The sequence below is a fragment of the Lonchura striata genome, chromosome 2 (genome assembly GCF_046129695.1).
Source record: "Lonchura striata isolate bLonStr1 chromosome 2, bLonStr1.mat, whole genome shotgun sequence".
Lineage (NCBI taxonomy): Eukaryota > Metazoa > Chordata > Aves > Passeriformes > Estrildidae > Lonchura > Lonchura striata.
Window position 1 is genome coordinate 10,387,166 of NC_134604.1, and position 26,319 is coordinate 10,413,484.

General features: G+C 38.2%; 1 protein-coding gene across 8 annotated transcripts in view; it reads right to left on the reverse strand.

Moving 5' to 3' along the window:
- Window positions 1-803: 803 nt before the first annotated feature.
- Window positions 804-26,319, reverse strand: part of ROBO1 (roundabout guidance receptor 1) — a 684,057-nt gene continuing 658,541 nt past the window's right edge. For 7 of the 8 annotated variants that reach the window (XM_031505944.2, XM_077790952.1, XM_077790951.1 and 4 more), the window contains 9 exons: window positions 25,016-25,351; window positions 22,436-22,543; window positions 19,616-19,760; window positions 19,057-19,308; window positions 14,881-15,290; window positions 13,004-13,156; window positions 4,506-4,802; window positions 3,082-3,284; window positions 804-2,476 (listed from right to left, as the gene is read on the reverse strand). In XM_031505944.2, coding sequence (XP_031361804.1) covers window positions 2,462-2,476; window positions 3,082-3,284; window positions 4,506-4,802; window positions 13,004-13,156; window positions 14,881-15,290; window positions 19,057-19,308; window positions 19,616-19,760; window positions 22,436-22,543; window positions 25,016-25,351 — 1,919 coding nt within the window. In that variant the 3' untranslated portion in view covers window positions 804-2,461. The remainder of the gene's footprint in view (window positions 2,477-3,081; window positions 3,285-4,505; window positions 4,803-13,003; window positions 13,157-14,880; window positions 15,291-19,056; window positions 19,309-19,615; window positions 19,761-22,435; window positions 22,544-25,015; window positions 25,352-26,319) is intronic. The other variant, XM_077790955.1, reaches the window with a different exon arrangement.

A 26,319-nucleotide genomic window follows, 5' to 3' on the forward strand; every position in this document is an offset into this window, starting at 1 on the left:
GTGCAGGCCAGATGGATTTCTCCTGTGGCACATTCCAGGCTGTCTGTGGGCTCCCGCCTGTATAATGCTGGCTCTAACACATGCTGACCTGAGCTACAAGGACTGAAGACATCCCAAAAAAATCAACAAAGAAAGGCTACACATTCAACTTAATCCTAATCTTCCTATTTGCTTCAAACCTGCAGTTATGGAAAACACCTGTACCTGAGACTTGTGCCTGTTAAGGCTCTAGCAGCGCTCTGTGGCAAGACAGTGGAGAATTGTGTCAGTCAAAATCAGTGATTTTTAACTGGGATGAAGGGTAGAGCATAAGGAAAGGGTGATCAGTATGACTACAGATTTATGAAAATACAAGAGTGGCAAAGGGGCCATCATCTACTGCACCATGATCCACAGCAGGTAAGGAAACCTGAATCCGTGCAGGTCCTGACAAACACCAACTCCTAACATTCATTCTCTTCACTTACTTGGATCTTACTCCCTTTGTAGCCAACGTGTCTCACCCCCGAGGTGAATGCTTTTGTTGGTACAGGTTTTCTTCATCAGCTCTCTCCTAGAAATTGGCAGGCTGAGAGAAGTTTTCATTATCACAGTCCATGAAGCGCCCAGAAATCAGATCTTTAAGGCAATCAACTGTAATTATGCAAAATCCTAGGCTGTGTTCAGCTCCCTCACTTTGCTTATGCTACTGTAGCTGTATGATTCCAGTAGAACAGATGCTGGCTTTTGCCAATAGAAATAAGATTAGAGTTGCCTTTAAAATTATGCTTCAGGGAACACAAGAAACTACGCAGGAAAGACAATGTATTTGAGAACATTTTTAATAAATAATGTGACAAAAATTACTTTTCTGATTATTGGATCCTCAGTATGCAAAATTATGGCTAAAATATGAGGTTTCTTACATGAACATAATGAAAACATTAATCACATGGATTTTCCTTTAGTACTGCACACCCTTTCTATGGAACCTTTCTTTAAAAATTAGCTAAATGAAAAATTTTAGTCCTCGGTAAACACCAAAACACTTTTTTTTTTCTTTTTTTTTCATTGGGGCTAGTCCTGATAGCTGTCAATAAACAAACACACATTTTTCCATTAGCACCAATGACAAAGGAATTTTATAATTACAAAAAAGATCAGAAAACCTACAGACAGAGGACATCATTTGGCAAATTGAATGCAACTAATGCCTCTATTTCAGCTTTAATGAAAATCCAATGTTGAAAGAGGCCACAGAAAAATTGGTAATTTTCTGTAAGTCCAGGAAAAGTGAGAAGTGTTTTGATTATGGCCCACATTAACATTTGTTACTTTACCATCTGTCATCATTCATATATTCCAAATACAAACATAGAGCATTAACAAAAAGATGAAAAATATCCCAAACAAATGCTTAACATTTTCAATAAGACAAAAAAAAAGGTTAATAGTTACAATGGTTTACAAACAAAGTTTAGTGATTGTGCTTTTAAAACCAAAAAAAAAAAAAAAGATAAGCAGTGCATTACAAAAAAAATCATTGCCAAGATCAAACAAAACTTCTTTAAGTGGCACTTCTTCTTTAAGGTGAATTGACACAAGTAGAGGTCTGAGATTTGGGCCAGTAGCAGTTGATGATATTACCTAATTGTTATTAAAAATGTCCACTGGTTTCTTTTCACAAGCAGTGTTGAAGCTGAAAATTGGAAAAAAGTTTCAGATAAACTTGCTCATGCTATGATTAGGCAAATAGCAATCACATTGGCTTACCTCCTGCCTATCCCAAAGGACATTTTTAATAAGAATGTATTTAAAGATGAAAACGGAAAGACAAATCAAAGTACCACAGGGGTTTAAAATGAGTACATATTTACAGTAAGAGCCATCTTGTCCCAAATTAATTTTACTTTCGTTTGTCAAACTGTATCATCTGCAAAAGGTTAGCAAGAGACTCGCACAACACATGACACGCAGTGTGTGTTAAAACTGCAAGGTACCACCTGCAGTGACTGCAGAGCCCAGTGGAACCCCGAGAAGCAGAGGATGTTCTGCACCACCTTCACCCTGGGGAGCTCTTTGACCACGGCCGTGTCCCTCGCGGCGGTATCGACTGGCTTGCTGGAGAACTGGGGAGAAACCTTGGAATCCCAGGCCCTGGAATTGCCTTCTGTTCTAATCCTGGAGCAGCAGCTGGCCCAAGCACCTCGAAGAGCAGCTTCCCTGCCTCCTCGGGCAGAGAAGGTGATGCGCTCAGCAATACGGAATAGGCGAGGGCCATTCCTAGTGAGGAGGGCTTACAAAGAAAGAGCAAAATAAAAACTAGCATTCTGATGGCATGAGGAAAAAGGAAAAATTGTACACTCTGATTGCACTGAACATTATTTCTGGCGTCAAACATCATCAGACTTGAGGCATCTTAAGTGATTTATTTTTTTTCTGACTAGATTTTAAAAGCCTGTTACAGTACATGTCGCTGTCTTCAGCTTTCTGTTTCCTGTATTAAAAAAAGAGAATATGGATTACTACATTACTACATGTTAACCTTTATGATTTAAAATTTGTTTTATGTACTTCTTAGAGATTTTCTAACTTTAAATTATAATTACTACTTTAAATTATGCACAGCAGTGTGACTGTGTTGGCCACCCTTTCTACAATAAGTCTTTAGATTGAATCAATATCATTAGGCAGGAATAGTAAAGAAAAAGTTTGCATCTTAATATCTAATAAAATACAGAATTATAAACTGTCAGAAGATGCGAAAGGCAGTGGCATGATGTTTTTAGATGCCCTAGTTATTTTCAGTTTTGAAAGAATCTGGGTGGTGTAAAATGCTCTTCAAATTATTCTGTTTCTGCAAGTCCTGTTCTATAAGTTTTACTGTGGCGACAATTACATTATATTATATATTACTTGTTTTTTATATTTTGACACATTCCTAGTTTGTTTACTTGGATTGGGGATTACCTTAATAGACAGATAAATGCACTAATTTGCCTGAACAGAAATATTTCAGGTTCAAAAGTGTTTTTTTCCTGACATCTGTCTAAAAATAACCAGCTTTATTGTAGTCATCTTCAGTATCACAACTGCAGTTACCTCCATCTCTTCTTCTTCTTCCTCCTCTCCTTGTTCATAGGCTCCCAGTACTTGCATTTCTGCAACATTCCTTCGGGCTAGATTTGCTTGATCTGCCCTCTGTCTGCCTCCTGAGCCTCTTGACGACATGGAGCTGGAGGAGCTGGGATCTCTAGGATTATTTGATGTTGGAAACGTTGGTCTAGAATATGGCAGGATGTCCTCTGTATAATTAAATGCATACATTGTTATGTTTACAAGCCTAGAGATACTGTGAACCTAAAATTTCTGCATGCAGTTGATTTACTTTTTATGATTCTCAGGAGGTTTAAAGTGATGGCTGACAAGAACATGAAATATGCTGCTTCTAAAGCAGCATTATAGAAGTTTTCTCAAGGAAATTTATAGTCTTTACATGGTAACATTCACTACAGAAAAACTAATTCATGATTAGTGTCCATTTCGTTTCAATTTAGGATCCCTGCTCTATGTTCTACAGGAAAATGAAAAAAACCCACCCCTGTAGTATATATTGGATATGACAGAGTAGGAGGAAATGAGAATACAGGTATGATACAAGGAACTCACTCCATCTAAATACTGGACCCTTCATTTCTCAGGCTGAATTTGAGATACAATCAGTGGCCATGCTTTAATATTTCACCACCATCCTCTATGGTAGCATTCTAATAACTTTTCTCTAAAGCAATCCACTGTAATCAAACTTTTATTCACATGCCCACTTAACTAACTTAATACCCAAACACCCCTGATGTTATCCCTAAATACCTGCAGGTAGAAAGGACCAGGCATTTGTATCAATCTGTGCTCTTGATGAACTCTTGGCATGTTCCATTAATTAGTAAACTTACCACTTCCCATATATAAGAGATTTCTTTGATCAGGTATGGCTCATATAGTGTTCTGTGGGTTAGTATTTATACTTAATCCACAACCACTAGGGCTTTCTTACTCTTGAAACAGAGGACTAGGTATCATTCTGGCCCTTTTGATCTCTAGAAATTGCAAAATGGGCCAAGCGTTTATCCTTTGGTTGGAAAATTATGTTTCTGGCTTACAGATCTACTCTCTGGCTTCACTCAGACTCCTTATGAACCAGATTACAATTAGATACACTAAATATAACTAGACTACAAGTGTATGGTAGGAGCAGGGATACTGATCCTTACAACACTTAAGGAATATTCCTTTTTGGTTTCCTCCTCATTAGCTTTAATACCTGATGGGTCTAAAGGCCGCAGAATAGAAAAAGAATGTTTTGCGAGCTTGCAGTAAGCTTGTAACCCTAACAGATTCTTCAGCGTGACCCATATTAACCCTAGAGTTCTGATAAAAGGTGGCAACTCAGCAGCTCTAACTCCACATGCCCAGCCTGCAGCGACCAACACCCAGCGCTCCAGCCAGCCCCGGGCAGGCAGAATGACCTTGAAGAAGATGACTTTTTGCTGGTGCGCCGTCTCGTTTTGGTGCTTTGCTGGCCCGCGGTTTGGCGTCGCCCGGCTGCTCCAGGGGCTCTCTGCGCTCCCCCGAGCCCGGCCGCAGGTCGGGGTGCTGCCTGCCCTCCGCCCCGTCCCTGCCCTTGTAGCTCGCTGCCTTCCTGTCCGTCCTCGCCTCCGCGGAGCCCAGCTTGGGCAGCAGCACCGGCCGCGCCTCCAGCTGCGCCTTGGACTGCGCCGTCGGGGACTTGATGGCTGGAGGGGGCACGGGAGGAGGGGGCAGGTCTGTGGGGATGAAACAGGAGAGTAATTATGATGGCATCGCACACGGGTGTAATTAAGAAATAATATTTGACTTGAACTGAAGAAACAGATGCTCTTGTTTACTTTCCGCCCTCCCTCTGCCCTCCTCTCTCCACCCCATAAAGCATTATGTTACTGTTGAAACTGCTGATGGGTATTTTTGCAAAAGCTTGAGCTTTAAAAGCACAAAGGACGACCTCTCCCTGCCTTTTCAAATCACAATATTTTCTTAAAAATCATTACCAAAAACTGCAATAAACTTTAGGCACTTGGATATCAGTTATAGATACCAACAAAGAGTTAAGGATAATAATATATCCATCCTGCCATTTGTAATTGTTTGCTAAGTCCATTCAAGAATACAGCAGCTTGTACTGCAATTGCTCAAGGTCTTCAGTGTAGTGAACATTAAAGCAAACGAGCTGGGATGTAAGAACCTGTATAAGATACATTTCTGGCATATGTAAGGATAAACTATATGTATTATTGCACTCTTCTTTTAAAATAGTAAGTTAACACTCATATCCTTGATGTCTGTGGGTATGTCATGACATATTAAAACATAAAAAATTAGTCAATGAAATAATAAACTCACAGAAAAAACAAAAAAAAAAAGAAAAGACACAAAGACTTCTGGATTTGTCTCTTTAAGTTAGCACATCTTAAGGGGTTCTAAAGTTCTGAACATTTTAAAATACTATCTATAAAGAACACGCATTATTTACTTCATTATGTTTTTCTGTTCTTGCATTAGGACATAGAACTAGAATATGCAAAATGTTCATCAGGATACAACAGTGCTCTGTGGAATTAATGCGAAGAAAAATATATAGGAGTCAAGCTAGGAAGTGGCAATATAAAAGCAGTTCACAATAAAGCTATAGGCACAATTCACATGGATTTAGGAGAACAACAGGTTAACAAAAGTGAGATGAGGCTAATATTCTCAAGTGGAATTGCTAGAAAAAAAGCTGTCACTATTAAAAATTGAAACTTCAGCATTTTGTAATAGTGTGCTTTCCACAAAAATCAGGGAAGAGCTGTGTTTTTCAAATATCATCACTATATATACAGCTAATTCTAAGTCTATTTAATAGAATGTTTCAACTTAAATTTACCTAAATTAGGCCAAAAATAAAGGCAGTAATCCTGAGTAAGAAAAAGTAGATATCTAATATATACATGTAAGTTCAGATATGGCAGATGCCAGACATTTTAGAGAGGTTTTCCAGTGACACAAAGCATGAGGGACTTGATCCAGCCCAGATGGAAGCAATGCAGAATTCAGTGCTCTGTGTAAGCTTACTGGGAACCATCCACCACATTCACCTGGTGATATAACTTGGAATTATCCTTCACCTGCCTTAAACAAGACTGGAAATTTTATCAATTGGCTGTACTGGAATGATGAGGAAGAAAGATGTCAAAAAGTATGGTTCATAAGGTTGGACAAACTTCAGGGAAATTATATCCTGCTGCAATAACTCTAGTGTTTTTGTGAAAGAAAAACAAACACAACAAACAAACACAGCAAACAAACAAAAAATCCTATCAGAATAGTTTGTTTGTTGAATATTAGCAGTTTTGGAGAGCAGCTAAAGGCAAACTATTGACTACTGAGACTTTATTTTGAGTATCTACCTAACACTCACTATTTGCAGGTATCTTTTAAGAAAAAAGGACTGTTATTTTTGAAGCCTAAAAATGCATAAGGTAAGCCTGGATAAACGAAATGGCTGAATCTAAATGAAGGGGAGGGCTAGACTGGATGTCAGGAAAAGGTTCTTTACCCAGAGAGTGGCTGGGCACTGGAACAGGATCACAGAGAAGTGTTCACTGCACCAAGCCTTACGACACACTTGGCAAAAAAGCAGAGAATAATTTGGGCTGCATTCCTTTGTTATCTGTAACTGTTAAACCTGGTTTAGAGAGGTAACCTCTGTTCAGTACACAGCCTCTGCAGTGAAAGTCTGTAATTCCAGCCATCAGTGTAGCACTGAGACTACCTCTTCTAAAAATGTCTAAAAATGCTCTTTGGTGGCAGGTGAGGTCCAAACTACTTTCACTGGGCTGCCCAGCCCTGTAGATGCAAATTTGAATTTCTGGATCACAAAGATCTACAGCCATGTGATCTTAAGAGTCAATACCTGCTGTAGAAAGTGTTGTTCTGAAGAAGTATATAACCTCTTGCAAATCAGCAATCATGAGCAATCATGTGAAAATTCATGTGAAGTCTGCCTAAGGACTCAGAGTGGTGTGTCATATGTACCTTGAAATCCCAGTGCATAACACCATGTCAATTCAGACTAAAGCTTATTAAGCACAAGAAGTATTCTTCCAAAGCAAGGCAGAAGATGGACCCCACCCCTCACAGAACACTGTTAGCAATTACAGAACTTGGATTAAAACACAAGACAAACTCCTAATTAGCCTGTGGAGATTCCAAAAATTCTTTCCTTCCTGAGCAAAACTTTCTTCTCACAGTATGTCTTCTCTCAGAAGAGGACACACTGACTCAAAAGTGGATGAAAATACCCAAACTCAGAAGTGTAGACTTCTGGAACCGGTGCTTTTCTTTTAACACACTCTGATCAGATTTGTCCTTATTTCAATCCTTTGGGGTGCGTGTTGGGCACCAAAAAGGATTGTCCTGGAGATGAAATTCCTCTCAGCCACTCACTTGAATTTCCACTTCTCTCATCCCAGTGGAATGGGGAGGACAATCAGAGTAAAAGTTGTATGTTGAGCTACAAACAGTTTAATAATTGAAAAGTAAAATAATACAATAATGGTAAACAATAGCAATAATGATAACAATGAGGGGAAAAAAAAAGTGATGCACAATGCAATTGCTCACCACCCACTGGTCACCAAATTTGGTCACCACCCACTGACCAATCAATGCCAGACCCCCTTCCTGAACCTTTCTGGGTAAATCCCCAGTTTCTATACTGGACACAACATTCCACGGTGTGGAACATCCCTTGGGTCAGTTCAGGTCACCTGCCCCAGCTATGCTCCCCCCCAGTTTCTTCTGTGCACCTCCTCACTTGGCAGAGCGTAAGACAAGGAAAGAGAAAAGTCTTTGACTTAGGATAAGCATGACTTAGTAAAGAAACATCATCAACACCATTCTTATTCTGATCCAAAACAAAACCCAGTAACAGCTGCTGAGAAGAAATGATCTCTATTCCAGCTGAAACCAGGACAATGTAATATCTTGTGTCTCACATGCTCCGTTCATTTTCTCTTCAATAAAGCACTGAATAGCCCTTCTCTTGAACCTGCTGATGTAAAGGGAGTGTAGATATCCAACATCAGCCTTTTCAGCCTCCCTTGGAGCCAGTGTCCAGTTTAACCTGACTGAACGAATACTGAAGGGAAGGAACGTTCCTGTAGCCTGTTAAATAAAGATTGGAACAAACTACTTTGTTCAAGAATCCCATACAGCTACACAGGACAATGAACAAAGTGGTGTTGAATCTTGACTATGGAAAGGAAAGATGCACTGATATAAAATGTTTCATAAACTGGCAGCAGCTCTATGGTACAGTAATAACTAAAGAAAAGTGATATTCGCTTTCAAGAACATTTTTGCAACCTGCGGGGAAACTATAAAAATCTTCATTATAACACAGTACTTCTGACTGAGAAGAATCCTTAACAGAGGGGGGAAAAAAAAATCCCTTTCAGAGGTCAACACTATTACACCCCTGTGGTATTTATTTTAACAGCTCAGATCACAGAGAAAATCCAGATTCAATCTGCCTCCTCGAGTACAAACTGATACACTTCTTTTTAAAATCAAAATGGAAGCTTCCTTTGTAAGGAATAAAAAATAAATCACAAAGCAACATCAAACCAATAGAAAGAACTCAGAAGTACTTGTTAAAGGTCAGCTATGTTCACATGTTTCATTCATGTCTATGTATTACTGTTATCCTGCTTCCCATGTAACTCAAACAATTAATGGATGCCATTTCATAGCTCAGCCTACAGGAGAAACCTTCCATAGGTGTCTTTTGAAAGAAGAGATGATAATTTTCTAAATGAGAACACACACAGGAACCATGGCATAAACTAAACAGCACTGAGGAAAAATAATCTGCTAAATTAGTTTAACACTAAAGTGGAGAAACCACGAATAAGGACAACAAGATGAATTTTAAGTAGTAACCCATGAGGGAATTAGGCTTCATTAGGCAACTCTCTCTTTTAAACTCGATCAAGCTGCAGATTTCTTCAGTCATACCCTGAACAAAACAGCAGTATAGATTTGATGCAATACTGAAGAAGACCCCTGGGAGTGTTCAAGGCAAGGCTGGATGGGGCTCTGAGCAACCTGGTCTAAGGTGTCCCTGGCCATGGCAGGGGGGTTAGAACCAGATATCCTTTGAGGTTCCTTCCAAGCTAGGCCATTCTATCATTCTGTAAGATACAAAGTGAATTTTTAGTCTATTTTATGTTCATGCTGGTAGGCAAAAATCAAGATTAGTTCTGACTTGAGAAAACCTTAGACAGCATTTAAGATTTCCAGGCACATCATAATCTGAGCTATTATTCATGTAGTGAGGTTGTTCTCATGCTTTGTCTCTCAAGAAACATGGCTCACATTGTACACAATAATTGAGTGAACAAATTAATACAGCAAAACCCAATGTGATGTATAAAAGCTGTGGCCTATTGCCTTTTTTTTGTACATGTGCATAATTATCAAAACAATTTTCACTCCACAAAACCTCCCTCAGGTAAAAAATTCTGTATTTAAAAAATTTAATGGACTCAGAAGGAACGACTGAGAAGAGGACAAGAATATGAAAATTATTCTCATTCAATAACAAGCTGATTTTTAGCAGAGTAAGAAATGCATTCCTACTTATTTTGTACCTTGCTAAAATTTGCTTCATGCAGAGTAGATTGTTTTCTACTGCACAGGCAGAGGGAGACAAAAGTACAAATGGTGTTGGCATGCATAAAGGCTTAACATTTCCAAGCAAAAATTCAAGGAATATTTGGCCGATGTTCAACTGCCTTTTGTGAGAAATTCAGCTGCCCTGACATAATGTCATTGGTAACAGAGCTAAATAACTCAGTTACAGTCTCAGCCAGTTAGTTGCAAAACTGTTTAGTATTTTTGACTCACTCAGAGATTTAGAGAAGAATCAGGATTTAAAATCTCATGTGAAAGGCATAATTTCTATTGAGAGACCTACTGAATCAGAACAATGGCAAAGTTTTTTTATCCTTTTAATCTAAATGCTTACAATTCCAGGGTTTGTAACAACTGATAAATCAATACAAGACGGTTCAGAGAAGAGTCTGCCATATATACTTTTAGAAAAGACAAACATATTATTTTAAAGTTTGGTTTTCTAAATTAAATATGTAAGTAGGTCTGTCAAGGTTGAGAAGGAGGGTACATCTGCTAGTTGGTTCTTGTAATGCATTCTTAATAAACTGTCCTAAAAAGCTAGATGAAGAGCAATTAAAAATTCATACATTTTAATCCTTACCACCTACTGAGTAAAGATTTTTAGCAACAAATATAAAGAACATTTTAGTGCCTGGATAACTGTCAAAGAAAAAAATGAGCTGAAATCCCATCCCACATAAAGTGGCAACAGACTTGAACTAATGCTCACAGAAAATACAAAATTATTACTTGGACATTGCAGAGTATATCAGAGAGCACTCTTATTTAAAAATAGGTAGTAGGAGGCCTTTTATTGATACATTAGTAACAATGACATGTTCAGAAAGATAACCTCCTTCATAAAAAAGAGATTTAAAGATTTACATATATTGCTGTTGATAATACTGTTGGCATTTTCAATTGTTCATGAAAATCTTTAATTTATTTATATAACCTTCCTGTCAACTAATCATTTAAATTCTTCATTACACTTGTATTTCATAGAAGTATTAGCAAGTATTAATTCAGGCAATTTGGGGACAGTAAAAAATTCTTTATATGCAATCTTTCAAAATTCGATTTTAGAGAAAGTAATGAAAGAATATATTTTTTCTATTTTTAGTATTTATTGAATGCTTCTGATTTTTATTCCCCAATACTACAAACACATATATGTTCACTTGTTATGAGGAAAAAAAGCAACTCTGTATCAGGCACTCCTTTATAAAAAAATATAAATATTGGTCAGTATAAAAACCTAAGTATATCTCAGAAAGGTAAGTTGTGCTTAAATGTTTCATATATGCATCTATATAACTTTTCTCCACCTAAGGAAAACAATTACTATATGTTACTTTATAGCTAATTCTAAAGGGTTAATGTATACTGAAGTGAATGGTTAGAATCTATGGAAAGGTTCCAAATATACTTATGCAAATAGACTAAGGGGAAAAAATAATAATTAAAAAAAAATCAAAACCTAACAAGTCCTTCAACCTTTGAACTGGATTTTATTAGATCTGCAGGAAATAAAGCCATAATTTGCTATTCCCTGAATGACCACACTGTATTGCACTATAAAAAGGTTAGTGGAAATTCTTACCTAATTAGAAAATATGCTGAAGTAAGCAGGTGCTACATAACACAAAACAAATATTGATCATGATTGTCAAATCTATATTACAATATTTAATGACAATGGCTCTATGATTTAACTTGGTATAACTACTTTCACAAAAAACCTGTCATCAAATACAGGCCCATTTCTTATTTATCCCCATGTTAGAAGCAAATGGCCACATAAAACACCCTTATTTATTTATTTCTGATGTCCTAGCTTAGCTATTGTGTTTGTATTGAGGCTTGATGCTTTGCCAATTATTCTGTTAAGAGCATTCTCTTCAAGAGGATAAAAGCTGTTAAAATATCAATAAAAAATCCTGTGAAACAGCATTACAAGAGTCTCGTAAACGTAATGTTTCTGGTACAGTTTTGGGATTTACACCTTGTGTTGTCCTTTCACAGAAGCAAACATGCACAAAAGCACTGTAATAACCTCTTGAAATCAGATAATATTCCAACAGCTCAGTTTCGCTGACAGAAGGGGCCTGGGCACAAGCCAAGAGGCCCAGGTGCACTGTGTCATGCCAGCATTTAACGCAGCCTAATATCAGATAGATGCTACTGAGAGAAAATACTCCGAATAAAGTACAGATAATAGCACGGACAACCACTCATTGCTAAATTACTTCTGCTCATCGTGCTTTGAGCTTTGTATTAAATTTTTTCGTCAAGTGGCAGGAATCACAGGGAGAAGTGGTTCAAAACTCCCTTCTTGTAACCCTGGATAAGGATCTATAATATTAGCCTTTCATATGATAATGGCAAATGATGCCCCTCTTTGAAAAATTTCAGGCTGGTAATGAAAGTCCTAATCAGATTGTTGTTGCAGAGAAGCAGGAGGTGGGGAGCTCTGCCCTTCTTTCCTTTTCCCTTCCCTCCCCTCCCCTTCCCCCACATCTCCCTCCTGTTAGCAAATTCAGCAAACTTGACAAGATGGGTTAAGTCTTGGGGAATTTATCTTACATGAATTTCCAACAAAGCCCATGGATTGTTTTATACAACTGGAAGGCAGTGCTTTAATAAAAGCTGCACCACCTGAGGCATTTTCATTAAAGGCTCTCTCTAGACAACATCACAATGTTTGCATTATCATCCTACACCCCCAAGAGAATACAAGCACTACCTTTTCAGCAGGAGTTGATATTGTGTGTGAAGGCACGAGAGAAGATGATTAGATTTCGCTTTCCCTCACAAAGTAACCGCTCCCAACAATGCAGTGGTCAGGATTACAATTCACTGAATTTGTGCTGCCCACCATTTGAACGGTGAATTGTTTTTTTTCAGGAAAAGACACATTCTGAAGGTTTTCATAGTCAGACACGTGAATGAAGATTTTAATCCTAACCACGCATTATTCTCAATGACTGTACGATTTAAGCTATCTGGGCTCTTAACTAATGACGGTAATTAGCCGATTAGGACACTATAGAAAACAGGTGCAAGGCTCTGGAGTGGCAACATCAATGTACAGTATTAAGGATCTCTGGCATTTAAAATGATTAAACTGTTCAGCGTGTTTAGCAACAGGAAACACAAATCACTGAATTCTGAAACACAGCATTATCTCTGTGGAAAAATTTCACGCGCATGCACTGAATGCATATTTAGAAAGGTTCACTGAGGCTTTCACCCGTTTCAGTGGACTCACCATCTGTGTAGACTTCTCTGCGCAGATGTCCTGGCTGGTGTTTTTGCTTTTTGGCAGGTCGGACCTTCTGTATTACAACAGCACTCATGTTGCTGTCGGTAGATACGGGGCTGGTGGGTCTGGGACAGTGTGATGCATGGAAATGTCTACGGCCTGCAAATGGTTATTGAACAATAGCAATTATTCTTCTTACCTAAAATAAGACCTTTCATACTTTCTCTTTTCACATCAGAACGCTCTAGCTGTAGAAAACCTAAAAATACACTGTTGGAACACCAGTAAAGCTCATCCAGTTTTAGAATGAGCTGTAACTAAATCGAAGCATTTGCTATCCTATCATTAGGCAGGCTGGCTTGGCTGCACAGAAATTATCCAGCTGCTTGGTAGCTGGTAGCTCCTGCCCCAGGAGCAAGAAATCCATCAGCAGGCATGCACAAACAGGATTCCCATCCAGCCAGTTTCTGGAAAGAGCACGTTTCCCTTTCAGGTTCCCCCTCCCCTAGCTTGGGCTGCACAGGGTCATCGCTGCCATAAGCAGAGCAAGTGACCAGAAGGACTTAGGTACAGAAGTCCCCTCTGCCACTTTGAGTGAATTTTCAGGAATGCATTGAGGCTGGATGACTGGCATTAATCACAGATTATTTGCAGGTAAGAAGTGTCATGTTTTTAGGACATGCAGTCAGACGCACATAATACCAATATATATATAAATCATTGCATAAAATGAACATAACTGTTGCAAAAATATTAGCAACAGGATGTAAAAGACCTTTTCTATATATGTAAGTCTCTACACATATTTATAGGAATTTATTTGTACAAAATGGATGAAATCCTGGCCCCATGGGTATGAATGGGAGTTTTGCCACCTACTTCAATCGGTCAGGATTTCATCCAGAATTACTAAATTACCTCCCCTCTCACTCTTCATGATGAACAGCTGTGTTGAAATGAAACAAAGGACTGTTAACTGAGAGAGGATCTCTGAAGTGGGAGGAAGGCTGAAAATCTGTGGAGTCAGGGTGGACACAGTTGTGAGAGAGTACCTCTTCTGCAGGTCTGGCAGTTTAATAGGATTGATTGTCAAAACATTCATGGAACTGCCTGAAACCTGCATCCTAGCCTGCTGTATTCTCAGTTTTTAGATGAAATGTAACAATATCCATTTGGCCTAGTAAGGTTACTGATAATCTGCATATATCCAGTGCTTGTAGTATCCAGTATCTTGCAAAAAATGAAATATCATGTTTCATATGTTCAATGGTGTTTCAGGAAAAACACAAACATTTGAATAAGGCCCTGCTGCATATGCATAATCTATAATTTAAAATGCAAACTTGTAACAGCTATCAAAATATGAAACCAACACAAAGGCAATTCATCCCAATAACACACCAGCAAAAGCCTGAACAAAATTCCTCAAAAAAAAAAAAAACCACCAAATCCAAATCCAGGGAAAATATGAATCTAAATGTTTAGTATTTATTTGGACATTTCAAGAGAGAAGGATTAAATCTTCTCTTGTGACTGGAGCTCTTCAGATTAACTGAAAACACTGTGAGCCTTACACTGGGAAAAGACAGACTTCTAGACTTCTAGCTAGAGTCCTTTTTTCTCACCCTCTCATTCAGTTTAGAGTGTAAATCCACCAGCAGGGTTGGTGTTTGTCTGTGATCAGTGAGACCAAAGAATTAGGAACTACTTATGAAAAACACTGTAGAGCAGCAATTTACTTTAACTATTTCACCAAAACTCCTTTTCTGCCTCTTCCAGACTTCTAAACATCCCAAGCACAGGAGTTCAGAAAGCGCCTGTGGACAGGTTCGTTCCACGGCGGCCACTTTTTTGGTCCTCCCGTGGAGCAGAGGACAACTCACCTCCTGCTGCCTCGTGCATTTGCCGTCTGGCCACTTTGAGGCCGGCGTACTCCGCGGCTGCCGCGACGGCCTGTGCAAAATCGGCGTCGGTGAAGAACGACCCGTCGGAGGAGCTGACGCTGGAGCGCCCGCTGGAGATGTTGTCTTCTTCAGAGGCCGAGCCCCAGCCATTGATCATGGACCCTGTCACGGAGCTCTCCAAATCCCCGACGCTGGAGGCAGGCGTCTGCTCCAGGCCACGCAGAAGGAGCCTCCTGTTCTGCATCTTGGCAACCTCCAGATCTGCCTCGTCCTCCTCCTCTTCCGGAGCGTCAGTATCCATGTCAGAGACCAAGGGGCCTGAGATGTATCCATAGGTATGTGGCGGGGAGATGGGCCTTGGAGGGGGTGGAGGACTCACAGGTTGACGTCTGCATAAAAACACAAGGGTGAGAAGAATGGAAATCATGTAATGAAGTCAGAAGAAAGAGCAGATTGATGAAAATAGTTTTTTTATTTCCCAGCAAGCAAGGCCGGCCTTTTTAAATCAACGTAGTTTATATCTGAAATGATCAGGTTTGTTTTTTCAATTTATACTTTTGCTGTAAATCAGAACTGACAGCTATGTAGCTTGAAATCTATCACAAAGGAGTCTGATTTTTTAATACACTTCCTTTACCGCTGACTTTAATGATAAAGCTGTTACTTTTCCCTAAATAACACATGTAGAGCTAACCAAAGAGTTGGTTACAGCTCATGTGGCTATTAAAAAAAATTATTTGTGCACCCTTGAGAGTATAAGCAACAGAAATAACTGTAAACATATAGCTTGAAACTATCGATGCCAACAGATGCATCTATCCAAATAGACTGCTCCATTAACATTATCTTCCCTCACCCACCTTGGTGATTCAGAAAGATATGAAAAGAGAGACTGCAATTTCATTATTTTTTAAATTGATCTAGGTGATGAAACAAAAGAATTTTCCACCATACTGTCAGTTCTAAGCCTTAGGGGTACCAACATGCATATAGATGTATAGGTTAACTAATTTTGATCTTAATTTGTCAGTCATGGTATCTCCAGCTAAAGGAAACAAAGTATAAGATATCAAATCAATGTTCAAGATTAGCTAATACTTCACTCACAAGTACCAGGTATCAATATTGTCAACAGTTCTTCATGGGGCCACAGACACGCTCTTTAATTGCCATTTGTTAGGCAAGAAAACACACTTTCTGCAGTAATGGTTCTCCTATTCTCTGTTGGCTGTGCTCACCAGGAATTTCTACTGCAGTCTGCTTTGAAAAAAATTTCAAAGTAATTTTCCTTTGTCAACTTTGCCCTCTTATTATCTCATTGAGAAAAGGTGACTCTCATGGTTAAATCTACTCTTTTGTGTGGGTGTCATGCAATTTTGGTTTTGTTTTTTGTTTGTTTGTTTTTTTTCTTTTTAATTTTAATAAATGGGAATACATATTGATTTTTGAAAGAAATGTAAGCAAGGAAAGACCTAATACTCTTATAGCAAGAGCAAATTGGATCCTCCCTGGACTATATCGTTATTGTTTTTCACTTGCTGCATTAAGTACTGAACAGAAGGATAAACAGGGTAAATATTCAATAACCATTTTATAACAGCACCCCCAAATCCCAGAAACTGTTGCTGCCTGTAATCTGTACCTGCTTTGACTAGAGACGTTGCCCAATATAGTCTTAGGATCTTAATTTAAAGCTCTTGTGACAAATGTCCTTGTGATGTATTTATCTATTCTAGGTATTAGAAGACAGGTAAATGGTTACAAAATATGTTAGGGTTCTTGAAAATGTAGTTTAACTGCCAACCTTTAGGGATAGGCTAATTGAGAACAGCTGGTTCATGGCCATACAAAATTAGCAATACTTTATCTCATGCAGGTTCTCACTTTCACAATGACATTGTCTCCTGTCTCAGCTCTGGGTTCAACATGATACCACCTGCTATCCCACTAAATCTTTAGTTTTTTTCTCTGCTTTTTGATTCTTCCAGACCACAGGTTTGTATTTCAGTTTTCTATAATTCCAGCAAGCTCACCAGACAGAGAAATATTACAGTACACCCTCACCATCAAATTCCTATTCCAGATGCCTGGTTCTGACTAGCAAACAAAATAATACCCAGCAGAACTATGAGTAAAGCTAATAAAAGGTGTGACAAACAGCATTTCAGGCATTATTTCCTCTACACATCATTTACCATTTCACTATACACTGTTTACAAAACACCCAAAATCAGTGCAGAAGGGCACCACTTGGAATGTATTCTTAGTTTGAAACAGGACCCCAACCCTCCAGAACGGGTTACAGCTGCTGAGCACAGGACACCCAATTTCTCAACAGCAGCCCTTGGTCATATCAACACCAGCAGATGGAACAGGTAGTCAGCCAAGCCTTACAAATCAAATAAATAGGATTATATGACTACTTTTAGACTGATGAGATGGATGCAGCAAAAAGAAAAGAAACAACGTTTGTAAAAGTAAGATGGAAAAGACAAAATTAGTCACTAACAAATTCTATGATTTTCAGCAAAGCTGGACTAAGCCATTGTAGGAAGGACAAAATAAATATACGTTTTATTTTTTCAGTCCACAAAAAGAGTAAGTTGTATTCCCTGGGAGCTTAAATTGGAGCATCATTCCAGCTCCCTCTGCCACTACATTTTGATGGCATTGATGGTGACCAGCCAGGAGTCTTTGTGTTGAGCAAACTTTCTACTTTCTAGACAGCTGCTGGCTGGTTATGCATGTTTGTGCACATCTGCTTCTGTGTCTATTCCATTCTGTATGTCAGGACTCATGTCCTGATCTCCAGAAAATCACAGAGATTCTGGAAAGTCACTCATGTCTGTTGGTGACTTTACCTTTTCCCCTTTTCATTTGTATCCACCTAGTTCTACCTGTCAAATAACCCAGAAAATTAGTGATTAAAATGAACACTTCTGTGGACCAGCCTACCAGGCCAGTGGAAATTACAGGAAATTAGCCATCCAATAATGAAAAGAGTGATTTTAAAGACTCAGTAAGATAAGGAAGAGGAAAGGAAAGAAGAGGAAAGGAGGAAAAGGTACACAGTACATGTGTTGCCATAAAGAGTAAAGGAAACAAACCAGGTCAAGTAGGGGGGAGTTAAAATAAAAGCCGATATAGACCCCTTTAAAAAAAGATGCATAACTACTGCCTAGTTTAAAAATGGGAACCATAAAAATGACCTAGCTTTTAGAAAACATTCTGGAAAACACATATATAAATATCCAGTAACTTATGCTGAAAAATCAAAGCTCTACAGTCTACTTAGAAAAGTCACATAAATTTCATTGTAAGAAGTTTGCATTTTGCTAAAAATAGAAAATCTACATAGAATGCTACCAGTAAGTTTATATATTTATAGCAATAAACAGTCTGTGCAAACCACTGGAGGAAAGAGATAATAAAAGCCCATCATTTGGGATGGAAAAGCTGTGCCTTCTTAACAAAAGCCAAGAGATGTAAGCATCGTACATAAAAGGGCTCATTCAGAATTCACTGTTTTATGGGAGAGAAGCTGTGAGAGTTTATATGCAAAACAGTTATAAAAGCAACTCAGAGAAAAAACAAGATATCCCTGTAGCAAATATCTGTCTTTATTAATGTTGGTCATTCTTTTAAATAAGGTTAGATGGAAATGTTAAGAAAATTTTGCAAGCAGTAATTTCCTGTATTAGGATTTATGAGAGGAGCAAAATCTATAGGTTATATAAATTATATATTTATATATATTCATACATACTGGTGACAAGTTAATTGCACAGTTACTGTGAAATAATGCATGCTATTTTATGGTAATAATGCAGTAAATCTATTGGAAACAATGGAACTGTAATTATATGGTAAGCTGTGCTAACGATACCACTTTAATAACCTGATGACTGTGAATTTAACTTATGTCAGCATCATACGTACCCTAAAGTGATATACTGCATTTCTTCCCATGGTACAATAATAAAGCAACTTAATTACTTATTTCTTAGGTTAAAATAGTTCTAGCATCCTGGATTAGAAGTCAAAAAGCAACAGAATAATGGGGAAATGGTTGGCCTCACTAAATTCAACAGGAATTTTCAGTGGGGCTCGGATGACTCTTGTCACATCTCTCTCGCTACATTTGCATTCACACACCTCCGGTCAGGTTGGTGTTGTGTGTGTCCCAGATCCTCCTGACAGTCCTGTAACATGGGCTGGAGTTCTTCCTGGGGAGAGGGGGTGAGAGTGGCAGTTGACTGATGGCTATAGGAGACAGCGGCTGGAGAGGAAGCTGCTCCTCGCACAGGTGGAGTAGGACCTCGCTCATCTTCTTCCTCTTCCTCTAGCTCATCCTGCTGCAGATACATCCTTGCAGGTGGCACAGGACAAGGAATTTCTTGGTCATAGCTAAAATTAATTTTTTAAGAAAATAAGTACTTAAATTTGTTCTGTGTAATTAGCATATCTGATACATGTATTAATAGCCCAGAAACAAACCATTGCTCTCTGTGCTCTTGAGAACAGCTCAGTAAGGATGTGCTGAGTGGATGCACACCACTGTCACTAAGTGCTCTCCAAATTGCCACGCTACAGCTCAATGAGCAGCACCAGAACAGTGCTGGAGGAAGGTCTCACTGCCAGCTTGTAGGGCAAATCACACATCAATTAACTAGTGATTAAAGTGGGAGGTGCACAATGCCTTCCTCTTTCTTACCCTTCATCCACTGAAAGACTGTAATCTTCGCTGTTGCTGTGGGGAGGTGGATGTGCTGGAGGGGGTGGGAGAAGATCTGCCCAGTTCATGCCAGCTTGCTTGGGAGCCTTTGGGGTCCGAGCACCCTTCTTGTGCCCTTGACTCCCTGGGAATAAAAAGCAGCACATATTTGTAATGTTTTGAAGTCTCCCCTCAGCACTAGCTGTGAAAACCAAAACAACTTTAGTCCCTTCCCAGATGCTCTTGCATTCTTTGAGAATTTACTGTTTTGCTCATTTTGGAGCAAATTGTTATTCCTCCTTTTTACACTAGTTCGGTGATTGTAGCTTCTTTGTAGAATTGGTCTAGATTTTAAGTGGTTGAATTTAACCAGGAACTTTACATAGTGTGGAAAACACACAGGGATACAAAACTTTAATTTTTTTATATAAACAGCCAAAATGTGATCAAACCATAAATGAATTTTACAAGCAATGTCATTAAGAGGGAGCTTCCTACTTCTATTAATTACATTAAAGATTATAATCTAAAACAAATTAGTTGTAGACATATTTTCTGAAGTGCCTTTATCCTATTTAATTGCTAGAACCTAAAATACAATATGATACAGATATGATCTATTAAAGTTCTACTGTTGCATTAAGTCACTGAATATAGGTAATTTGTACTTGTCCACTGAAACATTTTAGGCACAATGAAATTACTACTTTTAGTCTAAATGGCAGGTGCAGTTGAAAATAATTGCTGGAAGAACTAAAATAACAGGAAAAAAAATAAAGACTGATGAAGTATTTCACAAATATTTTCAACTACTATTACTGGAAAATTACAGCTCATAATAAAGCAATGCAGCTTTAACAGTTCAAACAACTGTGAATAAGACCAATTATTCAGGTAGTTGCAAATTTTAAGTTTGGATGCAGCTAAGATGAGAACTGGCTCAACCATTGTTCCTTGGTATAGATATACATTTTAATCCTTCTTTGCTATTGTTACATCTTTATTATAGATAGACTCCTTTTATGTAGATAAAGTCACTGTGATTTTGAGTATGTTTTAGATTCCTTCACATTACTCTCTTAAACTGAGGCATGTTTTTATATTGTCACAGTAAAGCATTATATACATGATTAAATACACTGTAGTGAGATTTAGGAAGGTTTTTTTTCACTTCTGCTGTCTCAGATTTTCCACTCTTACTAAGAGTAGTTCTGGATATTATCACCCCATATTAGCTGCCAGATACACATGTTTGAGCTATGTTAAATTGTTTTTGTGGTATCTTATTATGTCAAGCAAGACACTATCCCAAGGTGCTGTATCCTAAGCACATATATACATGGTTCAACACAATTAATTTATTACTTTGGTCACCTTTCTTCATTCCTGCTGGAGTCCTTGGCATAGGACTATAAATTGTTAGAGTTATGAATAACCCTAATAGGTATCAGCATGGAGAACACCACCCTCTCATTTTTAATTTGCATGGTTCATACCCCTGAGATGTTTCATGCTGAATTTCAAGTCATAACATCATAACACAGGCTCAGCACCACATCCTGATCTTTTAGACCTGGGAATGGGCAAAAGGCTGCCTCCCAGAGCAACACCTGGGAGACAGCTGGGAGAATTGGGAGCTGTGCTTATCTTCTCCCAGCCACTGAGAATTCAGATCACCCAGAGGCACAGCAGGGCTCATCAACATATTTATGTCTCTGCTGTGTCTTGGTCAGAATTGGTCAAGACAAAGCAGTCTTGATTGGTTGGGATTAAGGCAACAGTACTATGAAACAAAACAGCAGAACAGAATGGGAAAAGTCTGCATCTTGATTAGTAGATGTAAAGTTCAGGACACTTGTGACTGTGGCCATAACTCACCCTGAAATTGGTTTGATATAAATAAACACAGCCTAACTACCGCACTTAAAGCCCCAAACCAAGCCTATGTGTAGTTTCTGGTTTAGCTCATATACCTCTACCAGAAATCAAACTTGGAAGTGAAAGGTTATACTACAATGATAAAACATAAATTTCTAATGAAAACATTTTCTGTGGTCCCTAAGTACAGAGTGCACAAAAAGGTGTTTTGTTTAAAGATTTTTACAAAGAAATTTTAGATTGTTTGTACAGGAGATGCCAATGAGAAACAAAATTTAATTATTTACCATCTAGATCTAAATGATGTACAAAGTAATTTTATTATAATTACAAAAACAATCACATATAGTGACTGAAACCTATAAAAATTTTATGTATGCCTGAATGCTCTTTTACTCAATGAAATGCATGGGTTTAATTTACAAAATGAAAAACTTCTTAAAGCAAAGTTCTGTTGGGTATCACTCATCTGCTGTATATCTTGAGCTGGTTCATGAATTGGGTAAGTAGACCCAAGAGATGAGAAAGAAAGTAACTAAAGTGCAAGGAAGGTAACACATAAATTAAAATACTTTTTCTTTTTTTTTTTTTTTTTTTTTTTTTTTGGTGGCAGTTAGAAATTGCTATGACTTGCCCATCTGGAAAACACAACATTACCCAGTACACCATCAGCATTAGGAAATCCAACTGCTTTTCGAGTTCATGACTTCCAGAATTTCAGAAAATCAGTTACTTAACTGACATTTAGATGACACTAAGCACTCCTGAGGATGCAACAGAAATGCGGGCACCTATTGGGACAGTTTTTGTGCTGTTAAACATTGACTGCCCATGGATTCCTCCCCATCACTCCTTCCATAAGCCCAGTAAATATTGCTAACCATGGGTACAGCATGCAGACACCACAAAGCCTAAGGCTTGGAAAGCACTGCAGGTACTCACCAGATGTACTACTGCCTCTGTCTGAGCTGTTGTAGGATCCACCTGTATTCTGGTCATATGACTGGTTGTAGGGAATAGTTGGAGCAATGTTGTCATTTACTCGGTAATCTGCAAGTTTAATGGTATGGTTAATGCTGTCCTTCAGGAACACATCTACTTTTATATACTTGTTTTATAACACAAAGTAAAATCTCCTTTAAGTAGTGAACTAGAAAAAAAATCATTTTGTGAAGGAAAAAATCATCCTGCAATCATGTTTTATTTTTATCTTGCCTCTTATTGTAGGCTTAGGGGAAATCATGGGAACTTAGTAGCTGCACAGCTAAAATGCAGTAAAATGGAATTCTGTGCACAGGGTTTTCAGCCTCTGCAAAGCCTCTCCAACCATCAAGGAATTTATCTATTTGGTTAGCTATCTATCACCTGTGTGAGCATTTTGCATGCAAATACTGTCACCTTGATTGATTTGCCATGGTCTCTGCCTAATTTATGCATGCAGGGCAACCAATGGACTGCAGTAACTACTTTTGGGATTTCAAAGGTGACACACCCACATAGGAGTCAGCTCTGTACAACAAGAGCTGAATCATCTGCTGAAGCAACAATGCTTCTCCAACTGAATTTGGCTTACAACAGAAGTCTTTGTTTCAGGTCTGCTGGCTCCAAGAATATTTTTATTTACACTGGATCATGCAGGTTCTAAAGGCAGGGTCTTTTTTACTAATAGCTGTTACCATAACTTTGCTCTCCAGTTTCAAAGCACATGGTATACAACACTTATTACTTTTAAACGTAGATCTAGCAACCAGATCTGTAAAACTTCATCAGAAGTAAAATATTCATCTGGCAGAACAATACCCTTGTGCTAAAAAGCAATTACAATTTACAGAGAACAGAAAGGAGGTAGGTTACTCTTCATACAGCAAATAAAACTGCGTCATAAATAGAACCACTGGACATAAAGTAGTGACGATGAAGCACAGCATGTAACTCATCAAAATAGTTACTTCCCATCACAAAAGCTATAGGTATGATCAGCAGCAAGATGGCTTTGACTTAGGAAATGAGAAAACCAAGATCAGAATATCGACTCATAAAATAGCAAATCAAAACAAAAATAAGCAAAACTAAGAATTCAGTTCCCATCTGCTGCAGAAATGTTTGTGATAATGTAAGCATGGGAAAAAGAGCAAAATGATAAATTTCACACTAGAGCGTATTCTGTAATAGTTTCTCAGCCTAGTTGCATTCCACAGACCACGCTGAAGCCCTACATACCGCATATGTTTACACAGAGGATAAACAGTAAATCAGCACTCTGAAAGATGTATATATGACTGTCAGCAGACAATGCTTTAAGGGGGCCTTTCCACACTACAGTATGCTAGAGAATATGCAGCTGTAATATACACAATTTGAAAGATGTAGTATCTTCCAGCACATAAAACCCAAACATGTTTTAATTCCCAAAGAGGTACGTAATACACAGTTCATGAAAGAGAACAATTACAAAAAATACAGCTTTCACCCTCTAGTAAGGAGCCAAAACCCTTGAATTTTCTTATGGCATGTTTATGTCAAGGGAAGGTGTGACATTTTATATTGCCCTTTGAACTCCTCTGTGAGTACACGGGTCCAGTAGAGAAATCAATATTCCTGTAATGAAATGTCTCTTTTTACTGGATCACTTATCACTATGTGATCATTTGAGTTACAACAATCCATGCAAAAAGTTCCAAGTTAGAATGGGTCCAACTCCTAGAGATACTGTTTTGCAAATCAGGTTATTAAAAGAGGTTGCATGGTAGCCTGGAGGACTAGAAAGAAGAAATCACATACCTATTTCTTCCAGCTCCCACACAGATTAAAGAAACATGCCTTCAAGGCCTCAAAAGAACATTCTGATGTTTCCCGTTAGCACTGAAATCAATTTATTTTTAGCTTCTGGATCCACAGACTTCAGTCAGGGTAACACAGGAATTTAGTTTCCAAAATTGTGTGCGGTAGCGTTGCCTCTCAATATCAGAATTGAAGGCTTGCTAGGAACAAGTCTAAAATGAATTGGATCACTCCATTTGTGCCCCCAGTGTACAACACAATACAATTTTCCAGAGTTTGATATGCAAAATTTCATTCGTTTACATGAGCATGTAGATTTAATGAGTCTCCATCCACGACTGGGAAGAGTGGGTTGACCTATTTAAAATTTAAGGTAGAATATAATGTGACTACCATGCATCTGGCTTATGAATAAAATATCTGGCCTCTGTCCTAACCAATCCCTTAACTACTATTAAATTTAAATTAATCTCCTATCCATAGGAAATGCATTTTATTTAACTCTTTTCTAAAGATACAGCTTGTTATTTTTCACAATAAATTCAGTATCAGAAAGGTTATTGTGGTGCTAATCAACTTTCTGACACTGCAAATGGTGTATTTCTGAATCTAAAGAGGCAGAAGTCTAAAAGCACTGAAGAAGCCTGTAATTGCTGAACCTGAAAGCTTTAGACTCCCAGAACCATAAGGTCAAAACTCCTCTGATGCCTAAAGAGGAGAAACAAGCTAAAAGCTCTTCACCTTTGTTTAATTTGTTTTGCTCCATAATGTTGTACTGTATGGGTGGAACCTCTTGCTTTTGTTGAACAGAGGGTTTCCAGTGTTTCTCATTCGAGTCCCCGCTGCCATTGTTAACATTATTGCTGATATTGGACTGGATGAGCTGAGTGGTGGCATAAGGAGTGGGCTGCCCAGGCTGGCTGACAAATCTTCCATCCTTTAGATTTGGACTATTGAAGGTTTTCATCTCATTGATTTTGTTGCTGAGGTCCACGTCCCCATATACAGTTGACTCAGGCAACATCAGGTTTGTCTGCTTGTTGTCCAGCTGATTGTTGTAATTTGCTATACAATCGGCTAACCACAGAGGAGAGAAAAGAGAAAAGGTCATTCTGTTCGCTCACACCAGACTTTCCACGAAACCCCCTCTAACATTTCCTCACTGCACAACTACATGGCTTGAATCCATGTAGCAGACACACTGAGACAGAGATACTGCCATTAACTATATAATTTACAGAATATTATTTACCTTATACACCACTGCTCTAAAAGTAGGGTTCACTGTTCTGATTCACTGTAAATTCAGACCTGCTGAATTACATCTACAATGACTTACCTTGCTGGGCTTTTCCACAGTGGCCATATAAACATTCAAGGTTTTAGACATTATTCTCATAGCAGTATATATATAAATATAAATATATATATATATATAAATATATATATATATATATATATATATAAATATATATATATATATATTTTTTTTTTCATATCACCTCAACAGTATCTAGACACTCTTGTATTTGTGGTAAGAAATAGACATAAAACAGGTTTTCATAAAATAGACTTAGAAATTATTACATATAAGAGAATTAAAGAAAAACAGTACAAGGCAAGAGGTAACTCAGTACCCAGTAGCAAGTCTTTATTTGATCATTGTTTGCTCGTACAATCTTATGTTTTAATTTGAAACAAAAAAGGCAGAAAAGCAATCTGGAATTTTTGCTGATTTTCAGTTGCTTTGGATATTGCAAAATATGTAATAGCACAGTAATACATTGTCCTGTATGCTAAAGATATATCGTATAGACAGCATGAATTCATTCTTCTGACATTTACTGCATCCTGAGACCACCACTTATTGCAGACAGTAAATTGATGTGTGCTGATGCTCTGGCCACTGCATGAAACAATGTCCCTGCCTTGCCATGTTCTCTTGTCACTGCATGACACGAAGCCCACATATTTTTTTCTCTCCACATCCAGTCCACTGGGAGAATACTGAATGAAGTAAAGTAGTCTGCAGGTCAGCAGTTAGA